General features: G+C 37.3%; 1 protein-coding gene and 1 long non-coding RNA gene across 5 annotated transcripts in view; one reads left to right on the top strand and one right to left on the bottom strand.

Annotated features, from left to right (window-relative positions):
- Nucleotides 1-12,557: 12,557 nt before the first annotated feature.
- LOC124859153 (muscular LMNA-interacting protein) overlaps nt 12,558-26,171 on the bottom strand; it is a 56,659-nt gene continuing 43,045 nt past the window's right edge. For all 4 annotated transcript variants that reach the window (XM_047351729.1, XM_047351727.1, XM_047351728.1 and 1 more), the window contains one exon: nt 12,558-13,039. In XM_047351729.1, coding sequence (XP_047207685.1) covers nt 12,818-13,039 — 222 coding nt within the window. In that variant the 3' untranslated portion in view covers nt 12,558-12,817. The remainder of the gene's footprint in view (nt 13,040-26,171) is intronic.
- On the top strand, nt 21,953-24,987 carry LOC124859154. The gene is made up of 2 exons (XR_007036019.1): nt 21,953-22,501; nt 23,733-24,987. It is a non-coding gene; the product is annotated as an uncharacterized LOC124859154 (long non-coding RNA).

The following is a 26,171-nucleotide window of genomic DNA, read 5'->3' as shown; positions in this document are numbered from 1 at the left end:
TTTCATGTTCATCAAACCAATCTTTCACCAGTCTTGCTGTGTGTATTGGTGCATTGTCATCCTGATGCACGGCACCGCCTTCAGGATACAATGTTTGAACCATTGGATGCACATGGTGCAAGAATGGTTCGGTAGTCCTTGGCAGTGACGCGCCCATCTAGCACAAGTATTGGGCCAAGGGAATGCCATGATATGGCAGCCCAAACCATCACTGATCCACCCCCATGCTTCACTCTGGGCATGCAACAGTTTGGGTGGTACGCTTCTTTGGGGCTTCTCCACACTGTAACTCTCCCGGAAGTGGGGAAAACAGTAAAGGTGGACTCATCAGAGAACAATACATGTTTCACTTTGTCCACAGCCCAAGATTTGTGCTCCTTGCACCATTGAAACCAACATTTGGCATTGGCATGAGTGACCAAAGGTTTGGCTATAGCAGCCCGGCTGTGTATATTGACCCTGTGGAGCTCCCGACGGACAGTTCTGGTGGAAACAGGAGAGTTGAGGTGCACATTTAATTGTGCCGTGATTTGGTCAGCCATGGTTTTATGTTTTTTGGATACAATCCGGGTTAGCACCCGAACATCCCTTTCAGACAGCTTCCTCTTGCGTCCACAGTTAATTCTGTTGGATGTGGTTCGTCCTTCTTGGTGGTATGCTGACATTACCTTGGATATTGTGGCTCTTGATACATCACAAAGACTTGCTGTCTTGGTCACAGATGCGCCAGCAAGACGTGCACCAACAATTTGTCCTCTTTTGAACTCTGGTATGTCACCCATAATGTTGTGTGCATTTCAATATTTTGAGCAAAACTGTGCTCTTACTCTGCTAATTGAACCTTCACACTCTGCTCTTACTGGTGCAATGTGCAATTAATGTAGACTGGCTACCAGGCTGGTCCAATTTAGCCATGAAACCTCCCACACTAAAATGACAGCTGTTTCAGTTTAATTGTCCAACCCCTGTAGATTTCTTGATGAAAACACATGTCTAAGCAAAAGGAAAAACAAAATATATATATTTCTGCTTTTATTTTTAATTTTGTCAGGATCGGTCCTCCATAAATTGGCGTCTAGTCTCCTCTATTACCGTAATGCACCTTGTATGCATGAAGCTAATCTTTAACAGAGAGCTAACGTCGACTGCCATGTCTGTCGACTCACTTGACCGCAGTAAACTGTGCTGGGTGACACAGAAAACATAACAGCAATAACCCCAATGGTTATGCCAGACACCATATTCCATGCGGACATGGTGCTCAATAGCTCTTAGAATATCCAAAATGTTGTTGTCGATGTTAACATTCTGGAGGGCATTATCATCCCGATCATTTGATGCCATCCAAAGAATTCAAAATGGCATCATTTTACGGTTTTGATGCCTTCTTCTCCAGGCCGTGGGGAAACCTGCTTCGATTAGAGACATCGTTTCTTCTTAAGAACTTCTGGCTCCATTTTTTGCACAGGCTTATAAAGAAAGATTGATGATAGATGGTCCTAATTGCTCCTTTTCATGAACACCGGATTCACTAACGACAGATCATTACTTAACTTGTGTTGTCCTCGATCGACGTATACGCTAACATGAGATCGTAGACAACTGATTCCCTGGGATTCTTCAAAGTTAGTCTCGCCAGCAAGTTTCAGACTCTCTTGCGGGCTTCCTCCCCATTGATTTCCAAAAAGATATAACTGCAGTAGCTGTTCGGACGTCCCTAGCATATGTGAAATGGCAATAGCGACTTTGTTGGATGGATGCGTTTGCATCCATTCTGTAATATCACTCATCTGACGTCATCACTGTGCATGCTCAATGTAGTCCAGCAAAATGTGATTGCAATAATTTAATCTATATTTTTGATATCTCGCTCTTTAGATTATACACTCGTTGTACGAATACAATACAACAATAAAACCAAAAAAGAACATGATCATATACAAATATAAAACCAAAAAATGCCCAGCAGATAGTAAGCATGTTTTATATAATAAACTTTATTAATAAACTTCAGGGCCCGTATTCACAAAGAATAGTGTATTAAGCAGAGGAAGTGGTGGCAATAGAGAGAGCTGTTTGGCTGATCCACTGAAATAAATAAAGACAAACCTCCTTAGCAGTCACACAATTATTATAAGATAAGATAGACTTTATCATCACCATACGGAAAGATTAATTTCAGCGACCGCACGGGTAGAAGGCGCATCTATAGTAACGTTATGTCATTGAGGATAAATAATAGTTAAATTATAGAATAATCATGTATAAAAAGGAAGAACATTTAAAAACAATATAATACGGACGAATTTCAGTGTATTTATGTATATAAATACACGCAAGCTTGTTTGATGCCATCTCCCTGCAGCATGTATAGCATTTTTCATTTCTGTCCCAGTGTCCCACAAATTGAAAAAGACTCCCACATTTGACTGGGTCAATTTTTTTTTTTTAATATTACACAAGCCGGTTTTCTTAAATGTAAAGAAAGCAAAGCTGCAGTCATTGTCACAGAGCCGCCAACTGTCAATAAATACAAAGCAGCCCCCCACATCATGACCAACCTGCGCACGACGCTCTTAAAATAATAATTAATAATATTAATCTCACAATGGAGAAATTGTCCTCTGCATTTAACCCATCCCTTAGGGAGCAAGACCGAAAAAGACAGAAGGAAAAAATGGGTATTAAACAGGGGAAATCAACGAACCAATTATCGTTTGTGCAAACAACACTCCCACAACATCGGACCTCCCACTTACACCCTGCAGCTATACCCTCGGGATTTCAGCTGTGACTCCTTCCTGGGCTGGGCTAAAAGTAGGTTAATGCTGTATTTAAAGATGCAGTTTCCTACCAGCATCTTTATTCTTATAAAGTTCAGTCCATGTTTTTAACCATCGCTGGGGCACAACAAACTTTTTCCCAGATCCCACTCTGTTCAGATAACTGGCTTCTGCAGGACAATTAAACTTTTTTCATTATCAGACAGCAAATCTTCTTATAATCATAAGAAATGTTTCTAAGTGTATCTCCGCCTTTACATCAAGTTAAACCTTTTGAACATGATAGTTTTATGTCGCTGCTCATTTGTTTCGGAGCCCAGATTGTGTTGATCACAATCTAGTAGCAGGGTGGGTGATGACTTGCTAATTGTTTTGATGCTAACCACTAATAGCAGACAAGCCAATAACATAATTATTTTTGATTTTATGCTTCAAAATACTGATGGAACATAAATTATTTTGTTTTAAACATCTTAACACGTCTGTAAAAATAGTGTTAAGAAAAGAACATATCCTTATATTATTATCAAATACGTCCTGTTTTGTTCAACACAGTGATCTAAAGTAGAATACAAAGACATCCCGATAAAAACTTGTTAAAGGACTGTATGACATAAAGAAGCAAAATACTTTATCCTGCGAAAGAAAGAAGGGAACAATAACTGTAAAGGAAACCTGAGAACAGCGCTGATGCTGGCAGCTTGTTGTGCAGTGTGTTCTGATGAATTGGCTAAGTGGAGGACGAAAGAATTCCTGTCATTTCTAGAAAATAATGTACTCCAGATGAATAATAAGTGGACTAAAAATGGGTCTGAAAGTAGTCAAAGTGAAACAACAATTTTTACAAAGGCCTCATGAAGTATTGATGAAGGCCATGTTGAAAGATACTATGAAAAGTTCAGTTCTTTTTAAGCAAATCATAAGAAATTAGGAGCACTTCAAGGATTGCTGTCATCAGTCACCTTTTGCAACCCGCATCTACAAAGGCACCTTCTGTTATGCTTATTTTCCAAATGCTGGCAAATACTGTTTTTTTTTATTCTTTAACAAAGGATTAATGCATGCAGCTTAGAGGTGAGGTGTTTGGCTTCTCTTTATCAATGAACTGCAGCCTATCACCTCCTTAGTGATCAAAACAACAGCCAAAGCTGCTATTTACAAGGTATGTGTTTAGATAGCTGTGGTGTATTAATATCTGAGTTCTGCATAGCCTTTAAAACTGTGAAATATGTTATTCAACAGTGTTAACTAAATATAAACGGGTTTGATTGTCTTTAAGGATTAAGCTATAAAAAAACATACTTTTAAGAATCATGTTCCTCAGTGCAATATGGAATACACACATTTGCTGCATAGGATTCACTGTTATTGTTTATATTTTTAGTAGGTCCAGATCTGAGGCTCAAAATAAGAATAATGTAACAGTGGATCAATGGGCTGCACAACTAAATACATGAATGGATTTAAAATTATAACCACATAAAAAAACAACTTTCACAAATTTTATTTTTAATTAGGGCAATATTATTACCAACCAATTAAAATCTTCATATAAGGGAAGACATTGGGTACAACGTACAGTATTTGTCTTTCAATAACTTCACTTTTTGCACTTTAATTTCATAGTAACAAGGACCAAATTTATCTGCAGACTTTGGTTCACACCAATCTGCTTTTAATTTTATTTATTAAACGTATCTAATTGCAACACATGTGACTCAAAAAAGTGTCACAAATCCTATTTACTGATTGCCGAGAATTAACTTAACTTAAAAACATTTTTAAGTCAACCCCAAATTTGCAAGGAGAATGCTTTTTAACCCTTTTTAAGTTCTGGATCTACAATGATTTACACATTCCTTTGCTATAAAAACTTTCTGAGTACCTAATTATTTTTGAATTAAAAAATTGCTTCCTTAGTTTAGTATTGAGTGCCCGGGACTAACATTGACTTTGGTCCATTTGTAAAAACGTTTTGACACCCCTAATTTAAGAAAACATAAATAAACACTTGAGGAGTCATAAAACTAACAATAATAATAAAATATAAATATATAAATACATTGTGCATGCTGTGACACCTGAGTGTGTAGGGTCCGAACAGTTAAGTGGGAGTGGTGACTGCATGTTTTCCTGTGTTGTAAGATTTATGTCCTGATGGGCCCCAACCTCGTCTCAGAATAAAGTGACAAAAAGTTAATGACCAGAGTGGGTGGCCACTCTTTTCCTGCCAATCTAAGAGTCCCGGAGACATGCATGTTTTGTAAATTGGCCAAATTGCTTTGCTTTCTCTGCAAATTGAATGACGCATCAGAGCCTCCGTTTGTCCCTGAGAGTGGCAGCAATGTACCAGACAGTGATGGACGAGAAGAGGATGGACTCAATGTTGGACCCATAAAAATCAGTTTCTTTTGACTGGTTGAATTTCACTTAGGTTGATGAGAACAGGTAAGGCTGGGCTCTTCCTAAAGTCTAAAATCATTTTGACAGCTTTGACGGTATTGAGCTCCAGGTTGTTATTTTTACATCGGGTTACAAGGTTTTCAATCCTACATCGAAGGCAGACTCATTCCATCATGAGATGAGCCTGATGCGAGTGCTGTCAACAGGAAACTTCTGGAGTTTAACAAACTGAGTACTGGAGGTCCAGCTGCAAATATAGAAAACAGGTCATATCCGAAGGGGCTCATGCTTTGAGAGACCTGAGAAAATATAAAATGAACATAAACACCTATATAAAATGCAATTTTGAAATTATTATTTTATGAAAAAGGAAAAAGGTATTCAAACCCCCATGACCATGTTAAAAAGTAATTGCCCCTTTGTAAAATCACAAATAACTGTAATTAACTAATCAACAGTCTAGAAAGGGTTACAAATAAATTTCTAAGGATTTGGGAATCCAGTAAATCAGTGACAGGCATTATCCATAAATGGATAAAACATGGAACAAAGCTACTTCCTAAGATTGGCTAGCTGACCAAAATTGCTCCAACGTATCAACAACTCATTCAGATCACAAAAGAGCCAAGAACAACCTCTAAAATACTGCAGGTTTCACTTACCCCATATAAGGTCAGTGACCACGATTAAATAATAAAAAACGAAAAACTTGCATAAAATGAACACAGCATGAAAGGTAAAGAAAATCACACTTTCAGTCAAAAAAGGTACATAGTTGTGCCAAGGTTTGGGGCTTTCTTTCTTCTCCAGCACCTGGACAACTTGCTCTACCTGATTGAACAATGAATTCTGCTCTTCTGATGGAAAATCCTGAAGGAGAATGTCCAGCCATCACTTTGTCACGAAAATAAACATTTCAGAGTGAACATCAGATCACTAACCATAAAGGCAGTTTGTGCAACATTAGCTGAACAATAATTAGAAACACTGTGAGTGCATCTGACATGACAAAGAATTAAATATCACTTATCAAATTTATAACTGCACAGATCCACAGCCTGTATGATAGAAATAAGGCTTTTGTGAAAGAAACAGAGAAAGTGACATGTGAAAAACAGTCGGAGCCTGTTGTTTTCTAAAGTTAATGTTAGTCATCTGCAGGAAACAATTGTCCTTGTCAAGATTCCTTCAGAATGATGTCACATTAAAGACAGAGGAAATTTTGTTACAAATAAGCGTTGACAGATTCTTCTAGTAGCCCCCTTCTTTGTGGAAACACACACTATTCAGATTTTGTTTTTTGTTTTTTTGTCCAGGGTACCAAAGCATTTTAACAGTCATGAAAATGTATTTATTGGTCAGACATATCTGTGGGTTACGGTGCATGCATTATGGCACTGCTTACATAATAATTAACTGTTTGCTTTTGTCATTAGAGGGCTTTTAGCATGTTTGTCCTTCTATCAAATGTCCAGTGGTTTGGTCCTCAGTACCAATCTCCTTGAGAACCTTACTTAGTCCTAATGTGTACATGTAAGAATATCCATTATAAATAGAATGGTGTAGCATATTGTGGGTAGATGCACAGAATACTAAGTGCTTTTTGTGCTCTCTGTGGGTGAATAAAAGGACAATTAAGGAACACATTTCAAACCACTTTATGGAATATAGATGATGTTAAAAGATGCAGTAAAATGTTGCACAGACCATTTACTTTTTAGTGCTAGGCATCTAATACCTATCCACTGCTTGATGCATGTCAAAATTATGTCATTTGATTCTACGTAACAAAGGAGCCACATAGAATCAAGGAAATCTGAAATGGCACAATCCTTATAGTTGTCCAAATGTGACCTTTTAAACACCTGTTTTAGTGCTATAAAGGAGATTAAGCTCAGACTGATAAAAGATCAAACGTATTCATATTAGAGACAAGCAGAAATTTTGCAATCACATAATATCAAGTAAATGCTTTTCAAACATATCTTCGACTAATTTTTTTTTAATCTGCATTATAATATGGACTTGACACTAAAGCATTACATAAAGTACAGTAATTTAGAATTTGCAGCATAAACTTTGAGCATAATCTAGATGATACAATGCAATATAATACACTAAAGGTATGAAAAATGTGAAATCTGATAACATTTTAGAAAGTCTACATTACCCACACTATGCTAATATAGTAATGGGCGGTGTAGTCGAGGAATGAACAACTGAGGCATCAGCAGAGGTTGATTAATGCATACAAATTTCCGATGCCTTTCCCTTCTTAGAATTAATGTTTACTGACATGAATTTTAAGAATTTTGGCTAAAAACAAAAATATGTTGATCCCAAATTCTTAATTTTATACATTTTAAACCAAGCCACACAAAATAATACATATATTAAAACTCTTCTTTAATTTCAGTCCAAGATAAAATCTACAATGTTTTTGCATTAAGTGTAAGGCAATATTAATAATAAGGCATAAAGCAGAATTTCTCTGCAGCATCTTGGAGAGGTAATCTCGGGTGCATCAAGAATGCAGTGCACTTTTCTTTCATAATTCGGAGAGAGTTCCCTGAATGTTTCAAGCATGCATAAATGTCCATGGGGAGATTGTTGTGGTTCATATTTACTGTTGCAGCATATCCAGGACCACTTGCAAAAGTCTCATGATAACCCTAATTTGTTGTTCTGCTTTGTGCTGCTTTGTTGTTTCTATGTAAATTGGGCCGTGCCAATGCTCTGGTCGCAACAAAACGGATATCACCAAGTTCCGGATATGGGCAATCCACACTTAAAAAAAGGGCCCAGAACTGTGCTGGGCTTAGACCTATTACATGTGTGTAAGTTATTCTTCCCATGGAGTAGGGCTCTGAGCTGGAGAGAAACACCCTCACCTACAAATTGCACATACAGGCTGGCTGCTGGAGACCAATGGTTGTTCAGGCCACAGGTAAAATGCAGCATGTATTTTTCTCACCAGAGAAGAAAAGAAGTGGCATCATATTAATGGTTTATAATATAAGTTCATAAGGGTTACAGAGAGACTATTATGTAAAACGTTAGGCGTAAGAGGCTTTTTGAGATCAGCTTATTGACTGGAATACAATTCACACCAGTTGTCGGTAACAACCCCATTAATCCACACTTACAAAGATTACACAGCAAATTATATTAGGTAAGTTTTATGTCAATGAAACTGCATTCATAAACCTGATATCTGAAATGTAAGTCAGTAGATGTGCATCATTTTAAGATTTGTATTTTTCCTTAAAGTCAAATGAAACATAATTGGGAAATCTGCATTTGATCTGTGAGAATACAAATTGAAATTATGCAGAGTTTCAACCATATAAACATGAATCTCCAATAAATTGATGTTGATTCTTTGCTTTGAATACAAATCCTCAAAAGTGAATTATGACAAATTACGCCATGGGGCCGCAGACATCATGTGTGGAACTGTGCATGCAGTACGCTGTTTGATCGATCAACTTACTGGCATCCAGCTGCCAAAAACTTAATGAAAAATGTACAAAAACCAATTTACAGTGTAGCATGGTGTTTTTACATCTCTGCTGCGTCCGTTCTTACAAGATGAAAAACATATTTGCTAAGGAGTGCAGGAGTGTCATGTTTTCCAATTCTACTTCAGATGCACTTAAATGATGCAACAAGCCCTTTATCACATATGTTGTGTTGCTTGATATTAAGTAGTAAGGACTGCAAGAAAAGTAACTCGCTATTTCTTACAGACAGCATATAATTTAGAGAACAGCCGGTAAAGAGGTGCCCTCTTTACCGGCTGTTCTCTAAATTATATGCATCGGAGAAAATAAAACAAAATGTATATATTTAATGTACACAAAGGTTAACAATAATTAGGTCAACCAGCCATATGTCTGCTTAAAATCTGTAACTTTTAAAATAAACTTCTGGCTGACTTTGAAAAATTAAATGAAAGAGGAGTTTGAACTCACTGACTGTGAAATGTAATGAAATGTAACTACCATTTTTAGTTGTTTGGTGGAAATTAAGAAATTACCATGTCTTTAGATGAATCACGTCAAAGTATTGTAATCAAACTGAATTGTGTGACCAGCGCAAGACTGATAGCTTAAATATGTAGGATCCTGTTTCATCACTTTACTGGTGGAGATGCAGTGCACACTTAATGTTCATGCGGTACGAGTGTATTGAAATAAACTGGTTTATTTTGACTAGCTGATGCATCAACAGGGCAGCATTAAGTATATTGTTGATCTTCCTTGACAGTGGTAGAATATCAGTTTCATAAATGAAAGTCTTTGTCTCTTATAAAAGAAGCATAAAAAAAATCTGAGAACTTCGAATATATGCTAATTTATTTCTACTGCAAGGCTGTCTGGTACCTCTGTGACTTTTAAAGATTACTTGAAGTCCTGTCTACTGCAGTCAGTGGGAGTTTGCTAGTGCTAACACATATCTTTGTGTTTTGTTATGCTAGATTAATCTTTTGGCACATATTTGACATTGGACTCTTTCCTCTGGCATATTCTTGTTTTCCATCCACAGTGGGAGTTTCTCAATAGAAGTTAGATGTTAAGTGATGTTCAGTGAACAACTCTCTAAAATAGCTGCAGTTACCACAGAGGGAGTGTTTTTCACTCCTACATCCTATTTTAACAACATATTACTATTTCTCTATTTATTTTCATTCCTCTCTGAAACTTAATATCAGGAAATATTAAAATAATCTTTCTCAGTATTTAATTCTGACTAAACAAATCCTAATTAAGGAAAAACGAAAACATTTATCTGATCATAATTCAGATGGTATAATCCTCACTGAGGATTTGGTTAGGCCAATCCAGCAAGCCTTGCTATAATGAGGATGACTTGCTTGGGAGGAGGCTCTCTGGAGGCTCTTTATATTCTTCTGCTGAGCTCCCAGTTCCACAGTCCTGGTGACTAAACCCTTGATAAATGGGACCAGAAATCAAACCTAACAGCAGTGTCGACCCTGTTTAGGTGTCAGTTAAAATGCAAATTAAATCACTGAATAATAATGTACAGTGAAATGGGAAAATTACATTTTCTTTTCAGCCATTTTATTCTTTTATTTTTCTGAACATAAACTGGCCATGTCAGTAGCTCCTGACAACGAAGGATATGAGAATAAAGTGGCTCCTGCTGCTGGAAGCTGATCCAATTTATTCATAAATAACAAAGTGTTAGAATTGCACACACATAAAATGTGATAGACCACTGTTTTGTTGCAGTACATAATACCAGCTGACATATAATTTTTTCCTGACAGAAGAATCAAGCAGGGACACCTCGTTTTTTAATAAATACGCAAATGGTCTCCACAAATTTTCTAATAGAAGAAAACTGCAAACATTTTTTATAGGAATAAGAACAGCTCACCTCCGGGCCATATACAAAGATAAGAGCATCCCTTCCAGTCAAAAATATATTTTTAATCTACTTATTCAACATTTATTTAACATTCCTGTGCATTTCTTTCTATATAAGGCCACACTGTCCAGGATTTGGTGTTCTTGAAGTGCTGAATACCAGATGGAATCATGGCTATACAATAGTTTTGAGAATAATTAGCCACAGAGGTAATGAAAAGAAATGACACTAAAACTTTCTAAAGAACTAACTTTGCCAACCCAGTGTGACATCTGTAAATCACCAACTTCAAGTAAAATAGTAAGATCTTGGCAGCTGTCAGACACCAGTTTTCCATATCAAATGACACATATTAGCCTTAGTCTGGCTCATTATTTGACACAGAATATGTTGGTAACTACATCACAAAGTTTTAGTATTACTTGCTGTCACAGCATGGGATACAAATAAAGGGGGCAAAGATGAAGTGATGGAACTGGAGCGTGTCTGTGCAGTTCTTGTAGAAAGGAATAAACCATTGGACATCCAGACGTCACAGAATTACCTAAATAATTTAGTACACCCTCCAGTGATGTGAGAAAAACATTCAATGGCATGAAGGCATATTTATTACTAAAGCGCCCTTCATACTAAGTGTACAAAGCCTTAGTATAGATATGTCTATAATTGCAGCAGCATAATCACACAAAAAAACAGTTAATTTGAATGTATTTACTCAGTGGGGGGATAAATCTAATCTTGGAACAAAAAAGAAATGTTTTTCCCAAATCACTGCCACAGCAGTTATTGGCTCAAGCAATTCATATAAAGTCAATTTACTGAGTAATTTCACTCATTTTACTTTTTTAGGTTTATCAGCACATCTATGAAATTTTGATTAAGAATCCATGACTTGTTGTTTCTCTGTGGTATAGACCCATTTCTCTTAGCAATTCTTCAAAACGAGAACAACAGAACATGGCGTTTAGGTTTGTTGATTTGTCAAAGTTGACAAATTCTACAAAAAATAGCTACACTGCCTAAATTTGGTCATTTCTACAGTCAGAGCCATAATTAAAGGTTTACGACATCAGGGATTGACTCTTACATGCAGCAGGGTTTGCATGTCAGTGAGTGAATCCTTCTCCCTCTGAGTGTTTCTGTTTTTGTTGCTGCTAGGTTTCTGCAGCCAGGAAGGCACATTGTTTTCACTCCTGCCTTTGATGAACACAGTATAACGCTGGTTTCCTGGCCACCTAGCAGCATGTGTGCTGCTTGAGCTTGGTGAATGCAGTAGTGAAGAATGGCTCCTACACTAAATCTTTTGTTTAAGTTGTAGGAAAACTAGTCTTGCTTTTTTACTTCGTGGATCCCTTTAAGAGCATTGCCTCTACTGTTGCTCTTTCCTGGAGGTGGTTTTCTTAAAACATGGTTTCTAAGTTAATGAATGAATGTCCCTGTTGTCTTTTCATTTATGTTACTTGACTTGCTGTTTACTCTTCATTCCTGGGCAATTATTGTTAATTATTATAAAAGCAAAATGATCAATATCACAACTAAACATTCTATTATTAATTTTAAGATATGTGTACAATACAAATATTTCATATTTTATAAGTATGCAATGTTCTGTGGTGGAGGCTGGAAGTCTCTTGATTAAAGGATGGGATAACCTCTGCTGCACTATGAGCTGTCTATGAGCTATTTTGAATAAAGAGTTTCATAAGCCCCTTTTAGGCAATTTAATGCTTTCCTGTAATCTTGTGGCAACTGAACAGGTATTTGTCAGATGTGAATTACCCCCTGTGCTTTTCTTTAAAGTGTATAAATTTATACCTCCACCTCACCTTTTAAAGAGATATTGTGACAACCTTTGTCTGCGAGATCCAGATCCATATTTAACTACTTAAAAAAGAAACCTCTATCACATTTCTGAACCTCTTTTAAGTTGACAAGAATGCATTACAACAGACGGAAAAGTATCAGACGAAAGTATCGAACAGTTAACCAGAGACCAATGGACAGCAGTTTTATTATGTAATAAAGATTACAAAGAATTATGAGTGGTTAAACTTATGACATCTGAAATCTTCAGTTTATGGCTGTTGAATCATCTCTTTTTCACTTTTAATGCCTGAAATTGTTAGCAGCCATACAAAATCATCCATTTACTTATTCTGATAACGTGATCATCAGCTTTTTATTCATACTTAGCATTGCTGGTCTGTGACTTAGCAGAAACAATGGCATTTAATGCTTTACATACAAGCTTGAAACACTTCAATGTTCCTGTCAGTGGTACCAAAAGATTTTCCTGCTTCTTTTCCAGTAGGACTGAGCTGCTCATCAGGCTCTTTAATGTGCAGCTCACAAACCGAGAACAGACCTCTCCTTTCAGCCGTCGTCTTAGCTTCTACCAATTTTCCTTTTGAGCCCACGAAAAAATCTGTCTGTGCCCCTTCAAGTCTGATATTTTCCATCTGAAATGAAAGAGGACACGATAGTCTGTAGGTCAATGCTGATATGATACAGGTCAGGGGGAAAATGGATAGAATAACAATTGTAGCAACTATCATCTTCTTTAGATGACTTTAATGTGCATGACTGAACAAATGTCCCTGGTTTTGGAAAAACGTGATCATTTTGATTACTTACAAATGAAAATTAATTCATCTAAAGATTAAAGCATGGGTAAAACATGGACTCTAATCTGTACACAAACAAAAATGCTGCTTGGAAACTTCACTTCTAACACAGTTTTTAAACTACACTTAGTGCAGCTCAGGAAGGAAGAGTCACAGCTGGAATCTCTTTAATGTCAAGCAACCACTGACAAAATCAATTTCTTCGCTCCATCTAGTTCTCTACCTTGCGACTCTCCCAGAGGGGCGTGCATGGGAGGAACCGTGAATGTCCGACTTGCTGGCAAGCTGCACAAATTCTTCAAACTTGGATCTAGAGTTGACTACTATCTGATTGCGAGTACCCGCCGATCGAGAACTACTATAAAGGCAAGTATGATCTGCTGTTAGTACCCAGTGATCACACAAAAGGGAAATTAAGACAACCTGTCTTTCTTTCTGAGGTTCTCCAGAAAAGGAACCTGAGGCACAGATGTCCCCGAAGAGACATTGTCTCTAATCACGTCGAGAGAAGCGGCTTCCTTCCTCCCTGGTGGAGAGAAGAAGACAGGAATCGCAGTATTGCATGTCTTCCTACGTGCCAGGATGGGTAGAGGGAGCTACACCCCCACAGCTGCTACCGAGAGTACCTGCAACGTTCCTTTGTTTCTGCCCACCACATGGTTGGACTGGGCCCTTTGGACCTCCCATCCTCCTTCAAAACGTCCACATAAGAGATGGTGTTTGGGCAGAGAAAACTAGTTTAGGCTGAAACAATCTGAACATTGTTCATTTCATGGTGTTTTTCTTTTGTTTGTGGTGCTAAAAGTTAAACCACTTCAGTGCTGACAGGCCATAGAGCCTGAGATAAAATCTAGATCTTCTTGGTTTTTACGTTGATACAAACTTTTTTTAACGACTGGTTTTAAACATAGATCAGCCATTGGGCGCAGCCAGTTCTTTAAAATGTTAAAATATTTCATCTACTCCACTGATTTTCCATAGTGACTGGTTGTTTGACAACATGCCAATTATTGTTCTTAATTAGTTGTAAAACTAATTTAACCTAATTTTCAAGTTCATTTAAAATTAACCTTGGTTCTTTAAAAATATGCACATTGAACCGTCATATCATTGCATCAATATATTGGTTCCCTTGTTCCTTTATTTGTTCATAGTTCAACTAGTTTTATTTATTCCTTCATTTTGCTTGGTAGTTTTAGTTGAATTGTTCTAGCCTAGTAGAGTTTAAATGAAATAGGTTTAACTTTTAGTTCAATTGTTTTGTTAATACATTTTTATGTTTTGAAGAGAAGTTGTTGTGAATTTACTCCATTTGTGTGCAGAGTTTGTTGTTCAATAATGCCAGTGCTCGAATCACTCATCTATTCTGATACCACCGCCATATTGGGCTCATATTCACAGGACAATACTTAACAGACAGGATGGTTATTTAATTAAATATTAAATTATATAAGCATCCTGTTTGCACAACACATTCACTAAAAATAGATTAAATTTCTTGATTCGTTTTATTGTTAAAATATGTGTAAAATACAACAGTTTACTAAAGATAATCGAGAAACATAATCCCGTCTAATATCATTTCAAAAAAACGTTCTTATTACTTGTCATTTTACTTTCTATAAAATAAAGCTGATAAAAAAAAAATTCTAAAGCATCTGTTTAATTCTTAAATGTCAGTAGAAAGGTTACTTTACAAGGTCTAATCTGATGTTTTATGACTTATTTCCAATCTAAAACGGTTAGCTTAGAATGAAAAAGTGGGATAAAAAAAGAAAAGAAATAGCTGAAAATTTCTAGACCCATCTAGACATCTATCAAACCAGGCCAGAACCTTAGAGATAGATCAGTTAAGGATGTACTGACAGATAAAGCTGTTTACATGGGAAGCGGTGACTGGCATCTCCTGATACCACTTTTTTTATCCCTAGAGGTTTCTCAGTTGGGATCCATAACCAATTACTATATTCTTCCTCTGTGACATTTGAGAATGGCCCATGTGGAACTTAATAGCTTTAGGGTTACTTTAGCTAAACAGAAACAAAATTCTTAACTCTTCTGATCAGTATTTTGTTTCATAAAATACATCCCAATGCAACTGCAGATTTCACACAGATACAACACTCTGGAATGTCAGACAAACATGCATTACTCTGAGAGACTAATTCACGTTTCAACAAGTTGCTTTATTTTGCCTAAACCAATAGTTAATTTTTTCTAAATAATCAAATTTGGCTGGTTAGATAAAATGAACATAAGAGCAGAAGGTGTTTGAGGGCTAAAGGTCAACGTTCAAGGGTTGTTTCATGCCTCTTAATATAAGGATGGAGAAATGTATATAGATTAGAGTTTTAGGAGCAGATTTTGGCTTATTGTAAGTTTTTCGCCCTCTGTACTGGAAGCAATATTATAAATTTTAGGCTGAAAGGGTTTTTAATACATAACCAGAAAAACTACTAAATTTAATTTAAGTATGACTGTTTAAACCAAGACATAACATGACCCTGAAGGCATGTTTTTAACAGGTTAAAAATATGAAAAAAAGTTGTAATTTGCATGTAAAATATACTAATTCTTTGTTTTGCTTTTTTTATGCCCTTTAGGCTTATCAAAAAATGATGCTGCTCTAAGCTGCTTTGGCATTTGAGAGCCTCACACAGATAGAAACTCTTATTCTGCACAGCATCTCCACAAGGCAAAGTTTTGACATTTAAAATACTCCTGACAATTCTCTTGAAAAAATTATTGACACTGAGCTTTCTGAAAAAAAATCATATTGACTCCAACAAGTTGGAAGATCAATATAAACATCATCATCCTATAGTCAGTGCAGTGCTTCATTCATGCTGTGCACAAAGCATTGATGCAGAAGAAAAAATGTCCTTCTTCTACCAGAATTTAAAAAGCAGCAGTCAGGATATGTTCCTTCTTATGCAACATTTTTAAGAAACAGATATATTTTTCAGTCACCCATTCACGCAAACACACACAAAGCTTCTTCCTCAATTTTATGTAGTCAACTAATTTATTTCAGTCATGCAGCAATATGTATATTCGTAGGGAGCTTAAACTTCTGTCTTTACCAGGAACAGTTTGACAGGTGACAGGACTGGTGACTGAACCAAAAATATCGGTTATATTGTGTCCCATGTGAAAGGAGAAACGATAGCAAGAGTTCATTGTGAACCAAACAGAGGAGATAGCTTTAGAGTTATTGGAAAATGTTTCTCCTTACCACTCACTGCTTTCTCTTTCTAGTGCCTATTTTCTATTCAAAGGGACCAAACCACAGGCTCAGAGCTGCTCAAGCACAAAAAATGCTTATTTATTTATTTATTAATACCAAATTGTGTTTGGATCAAATATGTCAAACACTTACAAAAAAAAGGCCTCAGAGCAGCTTCTGACTGTGCATTCATTATTTTGTTGATTTCAATACATGCTTGGACTCACAGTGAAGCTGGTAAATTAAATCCCTCTTCTGCTAACAGAAACCTGAATATTTTGGGGCAAAACTGGTTGGTATTCTTTTCTACATTTCATCCACCTTGACATCAACACCAGTTCCATCATAAAAACAAAAATCTTAGCCCAGTGATGCTGCCTTCATCTTGTTTCACTATATATAGTGTATGTGTAATATTAAACAAAAAACCCTTTGGCAGTGAAGAAACTAAACTATATCTGCCTGAGCGTTAGCTATTATGGCAAAGAAGAGCTGGCAAACATTTCATTCCCTATGTGTTGCATGTATGCTTTTCCTTCAGTTTTATGACTCAAATTTCATACACTGTGATGTTGATTGAGTTCTCCCAATTCACAAAAAAAATATCAGAAAAGGCTCAGAAGCAGGAAAGCTTAAACATGCCGCAGATGTAATTGTATGTGAGTGTGTTTGCTTTCAGGCGGTTAAATTGGTATGTCAGACTGCATTTTAACACTTGTTATGAGGTTATTTGTTACATCTATAAATAGCGTGTTCTTTCTACTGACAAAGGCTTCTGTTTTTATACAGAATTAGGCAAAAGTAGTAAGTTCCTCATATTTGCCTGTTTGTTTGATTCTGTGATAGGAAAAAGTCAATTGAATTAGCACAAAAAATAATTTTAGAAAAAGATTTTAAAAACAAGTACAGTTGTTTTTACTTCTAAGATTCTTTAGAGATTTATGAAGTGAAGGCATCGAGCCTTGAATTTAGCAGATTTGCAACAAAACTGAAAACTCAGAGGTGACTTGACAAAGGTATATTTCCTTCTTTTCAATCTTCTATTATAGTTTTTAAATCTTCTTTCTTGTGTTTTTTGTTGCAAACAAAATAGTTATGCTTTTGGAAAACACATATAGCAGATTTAGGTAACAAGCTGAAGCTAGTTGATTTAGTAGTAAATTCCACACCTTGCAATCATTGAAGTCGTTATTTTGAGTGTCCTAATGGATTTGTCCTCACAGCCACAATATGATATGAATAATTTCACCAAAAAACAATATTGAGGCAGAGAGCAGAATTTGCTCGCTTTGGCCAAACAGAAAGGACAAATTTGAATAATTTGACCGAACAGCAGGTTTGCCTTACAGGGTGTAGCTTAAAATATAATGAAAAGTACTACTGAATAAAATGTGACTTTTCCCTTCTCTTAACATTCTTCAATCTTTCAGTAAACTAGATTTTCTACCTGCCTACAGTTTTATTCTAAATTCACAGGAGAGGATCATCTAACAGCCTTCCAGCCTCAGAGTAATCTCCCCAGGCAGCCCCTTTTCAGCCAAGAGAGACTAGGCTAAGAGATGTGACAGAAACCTGGAGCAGAAGCCAAAGCTGCTTCCGAGGAAGTAAACAGTGACAAAAATGGAGGTCCTTGGTTTCCTATAATGAGGCTGTTTCTGGCACTCAGCCTCTAGGTCTTCATCATTTTGGGACCCCTCTGTTGATTTGTGAGCTCTTTTAAATTTTCCTGTAGACTTTAGTCAGGTCTTTAGAAAACCCACATTACCCGTGTAAAGTGTTGGTTTACCTTTCCAGAGAGAAAGAGCGAGAGACCCTTTAACATTAATGCTCCAACCCTTTCAGAAATCCGCTAACATAGTGAGGTTTCTTGTTTGTTTGTGTCTTGTAAATTAATTAATCATTATTCATCGTTAGCTATTATAGTGTGATTACTTATTGTTGATTTTTTTTAGTGACTAGGAAGAAAATATTCCCCAATTTAAATTTCAAGTGTTATTATTGTGATTATGAGGATATATTTTTATAGGTTCCTGACATGAATAATTTAGGTTTCCTGATAGAGAACATTTACCCTTCAAACAGATAGATTTGAAAATGTTATGGTAATATATTTTATTTAGTGAGACTGATATGATTTTTTAATATATACTGGTGCTACCCATTGGTTATTAGTAAACGTTAGTGAAGCAGTGTTTTTTCTTTTCAGTAAAACAATCAAATTAAATAAAATTTCTCTGACAGCTAAGTGATCGCTGCGGAGCCTAGCAGGTGTCAGCGGGTAAAAAAAAAAACAAAGCTGGTGGAAATTCGTGCTCACTCTTTACTAAACTATGCTCTCGGTTTCTGCAATCAGTCTGCATGGTTTGATAAACTGTGCGCTCTGTTTGGACGCATGGCCAACATCTGCCAGGTAAGTTCATCGGATCTGTTGTCATATATAAACTTAAAGCACGGTCATGTTTTAATTGGCACACTTCACAGCTTGTTATATGTCTATATATATTTTAATATTATAATATTATATTTTTGTTACGCTGTGATATCTTGAATGAGATTGCATCTCATTCATCTCATTTGTTCATTGCCTCACAGTTATGCAGCTTCCGTCAAGGGCTCTTTCGGTCAGGTCTCTGTTCTGGTTCTTTAACTGTTCAACTCCTCCAACTAACGAGCTATTCTCACCTTCTGCACATTCACCAGCTCTACCCTGCCTGATGGAACCACCTCACCTCTTTCCATTTCAGTGTTAATGCCAGTTCTGCGGTGAAGGTACACGTGCAGCTGTCCACAATTCATTCACCTCTTATCCTTGACTTCAATGTTGGCTGGTTTGAATCTGCATGCTTTTTTCTGTCTTGAATCTGCTTTGTCACTCATGTATAGTCTGAATTATTAAAAGTGCTGTCCAAATAGGTTGTAAGTGTGTTTTTTTTTACTCTGGAGAAATATTTGCTAAATATTTCAATTACTTTAGCCTCAAAGGGTTTCTCCAAGTGTTGTTTTTCAGTTAAATATGAATCATCCTTGTGACATTTAGACAGCAGTTAACTCACATTATTTCAGTGTTTGTTGCTTCACACCACCTTGTTGGATTTTCTATGTGACCAAAACACAACCTTGTCAGAACTGTCTTCCCGCTGCACACTAAATCTACATATTTTGCAACTTAATCTGGTTGCATTTAACAAAGATGTAGCCTTTAGGTCTTCATGCTTAATTGCTGTCACAGCTTTTGTAGTCAAGTTTCGATTTATGGGCAACTGAACTGGAAGTGAATGAAAATGTCACTCTATCATAAAAATCACGCATTCAAACATTGTAGATCACATTCTATCTATCTATCTATCTATCTATCTATCTATCTATCTATCTATCTATCTATCTATCTATCTATCTATCTATCTATCTATCTATCTATCTGTCATAAATACAGGGGTTGGACAATGAAACTGAAACACCTGGTTTTAGACCACAATAATTTACTAGTATGTTGTAGGGCCTCCTTTTGCGGCCAATACAGCGTCGATTTGTCTTGGGAATGAAAAATACAAGTCCTGCACAGTGGTCAGAGGGATTTTAAGCCATTCTTCTTGCAGGATAGTGGCCAGGTCACTATGTGATACTGGTGGAGGAAAACGTTTCCTGACTCACTCCTCCTCCAAAACACCCCAAAGTGGCTCAATAATATTTAGATCTGGTGACTGTGCGGGCCATGGGAGATGTTCAATTTCACTTTCATGTTCATCAAACCAATCTTTCACCAGTCTTGCTGTGTGTATCTATCTATCATTTGATCAAAATTAATATTATCAATCCACAGAGGGTTTAATTAAGATATTTAAAGTAAAAAACTGATGTGGCAGGCTAGTCAATTTGCTGAATTGTCATTGGCCCCCATGTGATTGCATGCATGCTTGACAACATTACGTGTACCATATGGCCCTTATAAGATGATGGCTGGTGTTCTTGACCATCACTGAATTCCCGGACAGTCTGAGGTGCAACCTGTTGGCGTGGATGAACCTAAATATGATGTCCCAGAGATGTTTTATTGGATTTAGGTCAGGGGAGTGTGAAGGAAGTCAATGGCATCAATTCCTTCATCCTCCAGGAACTGCCTGCATCCTCTTGCCACATGAGGCTGGGGATTATCACACATCAGGAGGAACCCAGGATCCACTGCACCAGCAACGGGTCTAACAATGGGTCTTAGGATTTCATCCCAATACCTAATGGCAGTCAGGGTGGTTTATCCTGTACAGGTCTGTGTGTCAGTCCATGGATATTCCTCCCCAGACCAACACATACCCATCACCAAACTGATCGTGCTGAACAATGTTGCAGGCACCATAACATTCACTGCAGCTTCTCTAGACCCTTTTACGTCTGTCACATGAGCTCACAGTAAACTTGCTCTCGTATGTAAAAAGGACAGGGCGCAACTGCCGAAACTGCTAATTCCATTGTTCTCTGACAAAAGCCATTCCAGCTCCACGGTGCTGGACAGGGAGCACAGGGCCTACTAGAGGACATCAGGCACTCAGGTCACCCTCATAAAGTCTGTTTACAAAGGTTTGGTCAAGACATTCATGCCAGAAGTCCACTGAAGGTCACTTTGTAGGGTTCTGGCAGTACTCATTCTGCTCCTCCTTGCATAAAGTAGCAGATACCAGTCCTCTTGATGGACCTCAGATTGCCTTATCCAACTCTCTTAGAGTAACTGGTTTCCTCCTGGAATCTACTCCTTGCTCTTGAGACTGTGCTGTGTGACACAGCAAACCTCTGGACATACCGGGCACGTGCTGATGTACCATCTTGGTGGAGTTGGACAGCCTGTGCAACTTCTGTTGGGTCCAGGTATCGCCTCATGCTACTGGCAGAGACACTGACCCTGGTCAAATGCAAAACTACTGAAATACAGTCGAAAAATGAGGACAGAAAAAATGTCTGTGGCCTCCACCAGCAAAACAATGCCTGTTTTTGGGATCTTGTCAATTTTGCCCTTTTAGTGGACCTGTTGTTAATTTCATTAACCCCAAAACAGCTGACACTGATTAACTACCCCACTCCACTCAACTGACCACATCAAGTTTAGCTGACTTGATATTAGTCTGAATAAAACGTTTTCCTTAAATCATTTTAGCAGTTTGTATTGGATGAGTTTTAATTTTCTGTTTTTCAAGTCAGAAAACAGAGTCTGTTTTCTTTAAAACAGAGTACATGAAATAAGGACATGTTAACTAAAGCTTCTATGATGTTTGTCCTTTAACTGCGCAATATGGCCAAAAATATCCCAATTCAGAGTGATGCAGAAAAACTAACCCAATGATTTTGTACTTGGAGTCCACATTATTGTACCTATTTAATATTAGGAAAACCCAAAGAAGTAAGTGTCAGGATGTGACATTTTGGACTTTGTGTTTTGTTTTGTTTATTGTTTATCATATTTCTCCAGCCCCTCTGGTTAGGTTGTGTTTACTTTTTGTTTGTTTACATCCTAGTCCTCGTGTTCTCTGCTTCCCTTCCTGTCAGTTCAGTCTGTGTGGTGTTAGGTTTCATTACTCTGTAATCTGGTTTGCTTTATGGGTTCCTTGTTCGTTCTTAGGTTTGGTGTTTCTTATGTTCCTTCTAGTTTCTCGGTTCATGATTATTCTTTACTCTCATGCTTCATTTCATTATTTGTTTATAGCTTCATTTTGGTATTGTTTATTAGTCCCTCGTCATGTTTTAATCTATGTATTGTTTTCACCTGTTCCCTCTGCCTTCCTGACTCCTTGTCTCACCTGTTCTTAGTTCCTTTGATTACCTGCCTTTGTTCTCCCTCTGTATATAAGTTGGTTTTGTTTCATTGCTCTTTGCTGGTTTCTTGTCGCTCTCAGTTGCTGTCCTCGTTCATGACATGTTCCTGCAGTGTCGCAGCCTTGTACGTTTTTTTTGGATTCTGGTTCTGTGTTGTACCTCCAGTGATTACGTTACGTTTCTGATCCTTTAAATAAAATAAGGATTCACTTAAGATGCTGCTTCCAAGCTCTTGTCTGCACTTCGGTCCACCCCAAAACCTCAACGTGACAGTAAGTGAAAAACCCTCAGCTAAACAAACGTTCTGATGGAAATTAGGAGAGATCATATTTTGTGCATTTTAGATTCTCTCCACCAACAGAGCTTAAAAATTATTCTGAGCTTTTTTTCTGTCTCTTCAAACTGACATTTCTAGTTGACTGCTACTGTTATAATGGATTCATTTCCCTCCACTGGTTCTACATTCTTGCTTAGGAGAGATTGCTAAAGTTATTTATGTATCTACTGGGGTTCCCTATCCAGACAAATGTTTACCAGTAAGGGTCATAAACTGATTTAAGTTTTGCATTAAAATCAGGATCTAATTAGAATGGGTCTGTCTGATTTGATCGCATTGGTTTGATTTAATCACTCCTCCAAATTATTGAATTCAGGTGTATGAAGCATCTCTATTGCCACACGGGATTGCCATCATGGGCCGTGATGGGATGTCACCTAAAACATTATTTCTAATATTTCATATAAAACATTAAACAACCTTCTGAACAAACAATGAAAATAAACTTTTTTGGAATTACAGCAATCAAACCTTTCTTATAAATTGATGGCCAGCTTTTTGCATGCTTTAACTGGTATTTTGACAATTTGTCTTTGGTGATAAGCTCCATATCTTTGAGGTTAAAAGGCTTCCCTGCTATCACTTTAATGTTTAGCTCCATAGATTCTCTATTGGATTTAGGTAGGGACTCTAATTGGCCCACTCCAAGATGTAAATGTAGTCAGATTGTCCATGCTGGTTAATGTAAAAGGTTACTTGAAACCTAAATCTTCCAGATGTTTGAATCACTTTTCTTAACATATATGTATCTATATATCAGAAACTAAATAGATTTTTTTTGTTTAGTTTTTTGTTTTTTTGTTTAGTGCATTTAAGGTATTTAAATTAACTGCATTCAAATGAATTGGTTGTACATAATATTTTTGTGTTGCTTTGATTGTTTTCAAAGTGTGCTCAGTCTGTGGAACATGCTCACATTTTTGGCCACACATTTTTGTTATAAGCTTTACTCTGTGTAAGAAAGCATGAAGGCCTTGAATAGTCCACAGCAGAGTTCTTGATTATCTGATGGGGGGAAAAAAAAAAAAAACCTTGAGCCATTTTTTCTCATTGTAGAAAGTCTTTTGACAAATTCCATGACAATAGGTGTGTCTATTGTGGAAGTTGAATTGCAACTCAACTTTTTTTCCTTCTAACTCCTCTAACCTGTCTGTCTTCCTCTGCAGAACAGAATACCACTTTCCCTTTTTTATGGACTCATAAAAAATTGCATGACAGTAAGAAGAGGAGCTACAATTTTTTGCAGTCTCCAGGCTTTGTAACAAGAAATTGGGAAAACCCGCCAAAAGTCAAAAGCTTGTGAAGGACTAAATTTGAATCGCCTTCTGAGCATCTGACGGTATAGGCGAGAGCTTGGAAAAGAAACAACAAGAACAATGAAACAAATACTGCTGGGGAGTTTCCAGATTTCCTGTAAATGCAACTGTTCCATCTAAATCAAGGCTGAATGATGTCTAACGACAAACCTGAATGCATTGTACAGCAATTTTATTTAATAGACAACCCAAAACAGTGCATAACTGTGAAGCAGAAGGAAAATTATATGTGTGTTTTTTTTTTATCATTTTGTCAAACAAAATCAGAAAAGTGTATGGCACCCTGTACATGTCATCCTCAGAGTAAGACATGGTGGTGGAAGCATCATGCAGTGGAAGTGTTTTTCTTGAACAGAGAAGCTGGTCAGAGTTAATAGTAAGATCGATTAAGCTGAACACATGGTATTTTTTCACCATTTGTCAGCGTTTGTATTTTTGAGTGTGATTGTATAAGCCCTGTATAAATTCAGTCCATCTATTTTCCCTCAGTTTCCCAGATCTGCTTCTTTTCCAGCTGCTCCACATTGCAAAGACTGATTACACCTGCTTCCCATGCCACTTTTCTATTATCTCAGTACATAAAAGCTTCACTACTTTGTTGCCTCCAAGCCAGATTCTCTGTTCTTCACTGTAAGCTTCCTTTATGCTGGTTCTCTTTGCCCCAGTTGAGTTAATGTTTCCAGTCACTTATTATTCAGCTCTCTCATGCCAGTTCTAAGTCTTTCATTCAGTGACCAACATGTGGCTACCGCTGTCCTGTCTGCACTTGGGTCAAGGCCGTAACAATCACTGAACATGAAAGAGGAATCTATTTGCATAGGGCCAGCGGAAAACTATCTCCACTGAGGAATTTAATTGATTAAAATCAGTGGCGAGGGAATGCATGTAATAGATGATGGTGGACTGCTGGAGAACAACCCCAAACTGCCTCCCCTCGCTATCATAATAAACTGTGTCTACTGTGAATCACCTCCAGGTCCTAAGAATTACCCATTCTCAGGACAGGAACTGACTCCTCAGACATAGACACTGTTAGGAAAAAAGCCCAGCAGAAATTGTACTTCCTGTGGCAATGAAAGAAGCACAACCTTCCACAGGAGCTGCTTGTCATCTTCTACACTGCCATTATTCAGTATGTCCTGTGCACATCCATCACTGTGTGGCTTGGCTCATCCACAAAACGGGACAGGTCCAGACTGCAACAAACAATCAGGTCTGCAGTGAGGATCATTGAGGCTCTCCTTCCCTCCATCCAAGACTTGTACAGGTCTAGGGTGACTATAAAAGGGCAGCTAACACCTCGGTGGACCCCACACATCCTGGATACGAACTGTTTAGACTTTTACCTTCAGCTGTTTGCAAAAACCAGCTGCCACAAAGACAGTTTCTTCCTCCAGGTTTTCTCTCTGATAAACACAATGAACACCTTACAGCCTGAGTAGTCAGCTACTCTGCTGTGTGGAAAAACATCTGGGCCTAAATGTTTAAAGGCACAAAAGACATACTAGAAAAAAAAGGCAGCTGTAATTACAGCAAGAAATGGTTCTAAGATTTGTCTTGGGGGAGATGTTGGAATGTACATCATACTTTACATTTTCTTTGTAAAATAATTGAAAAACCTTATACCATTTTCCTTCCAATTTACTAATATGCACCACCTTCTGTTGGTCTATCACAAACAACTGCAGCAAAATGTTGCAGTCTGTTATGAAAAGCAAATATACTCAACTACATTTTGGGCAATAGATATATGGGTGGAGACACCATCAGTATTTTATTTCTGGTTTAGCAATTTATCCCTTTAGTTAATCAACCAAACAAAAAAATTCAGGACAAGCTTCCACTCAGATCTTATACTTTTCTCCCTATCATTTCCTCTCTCCCATTTTCTGTTTGTGTGCAAAAATGCAGTTTTAAATGGCACTCAAGCCTGCCTGTACAGAGGTTTCATGCTCGCCTTCAACCCCTTTCTTCTTCTAGTCAACCTCTTTTCTGTGTGCTTACGAAACATTCACTTTGGTAGATGGCAGAGTCTAAAAATCTGAGACAACAGAGTAACAGATACAGTGCTGATGCTGTCTCCTTTTGGGAGTAATTATTGTACCATATTATAAGTGTACCTGGCAGAACCTGGGGCTCAAAATAGGAAACAGTAGGCAGCAGAAGAGCTGACAAATCCCTGTAAAAGGAGTAACCTGTGACTTCCCAAAATTGTGTTTCACTGTTGTTGGACTATTGTTGGTAAGTTTATTTGCAGTAAAGTTGGGTTGCCTGATACTGTGCTGGTTC

The sequence above is a fragment of the Girardinichthys multiradiatus genome, chromosome 22 (genome assembly GCF_021462225.1).
Source record: "Girardinichthys multiradiatus isolate DD_20200921_A chromosome 22, DD_fGirMul_XY1, whole genome shotgun sequence".
In the NCBI taxonomy this organism is placed as follows: domain Eukaryota; kingdom Metazoa; phylum Chordata; class Actinopteri; order Cyprinodontiformes; family Goodeidae; genus Girardinichthys; species Girardinichthys multiradiatus.
The sequence above is the reverse complement of the archived record's forward strand: the minus strand, read 5'-3'. Positions and strand labels throughout refer to the sequence as shown.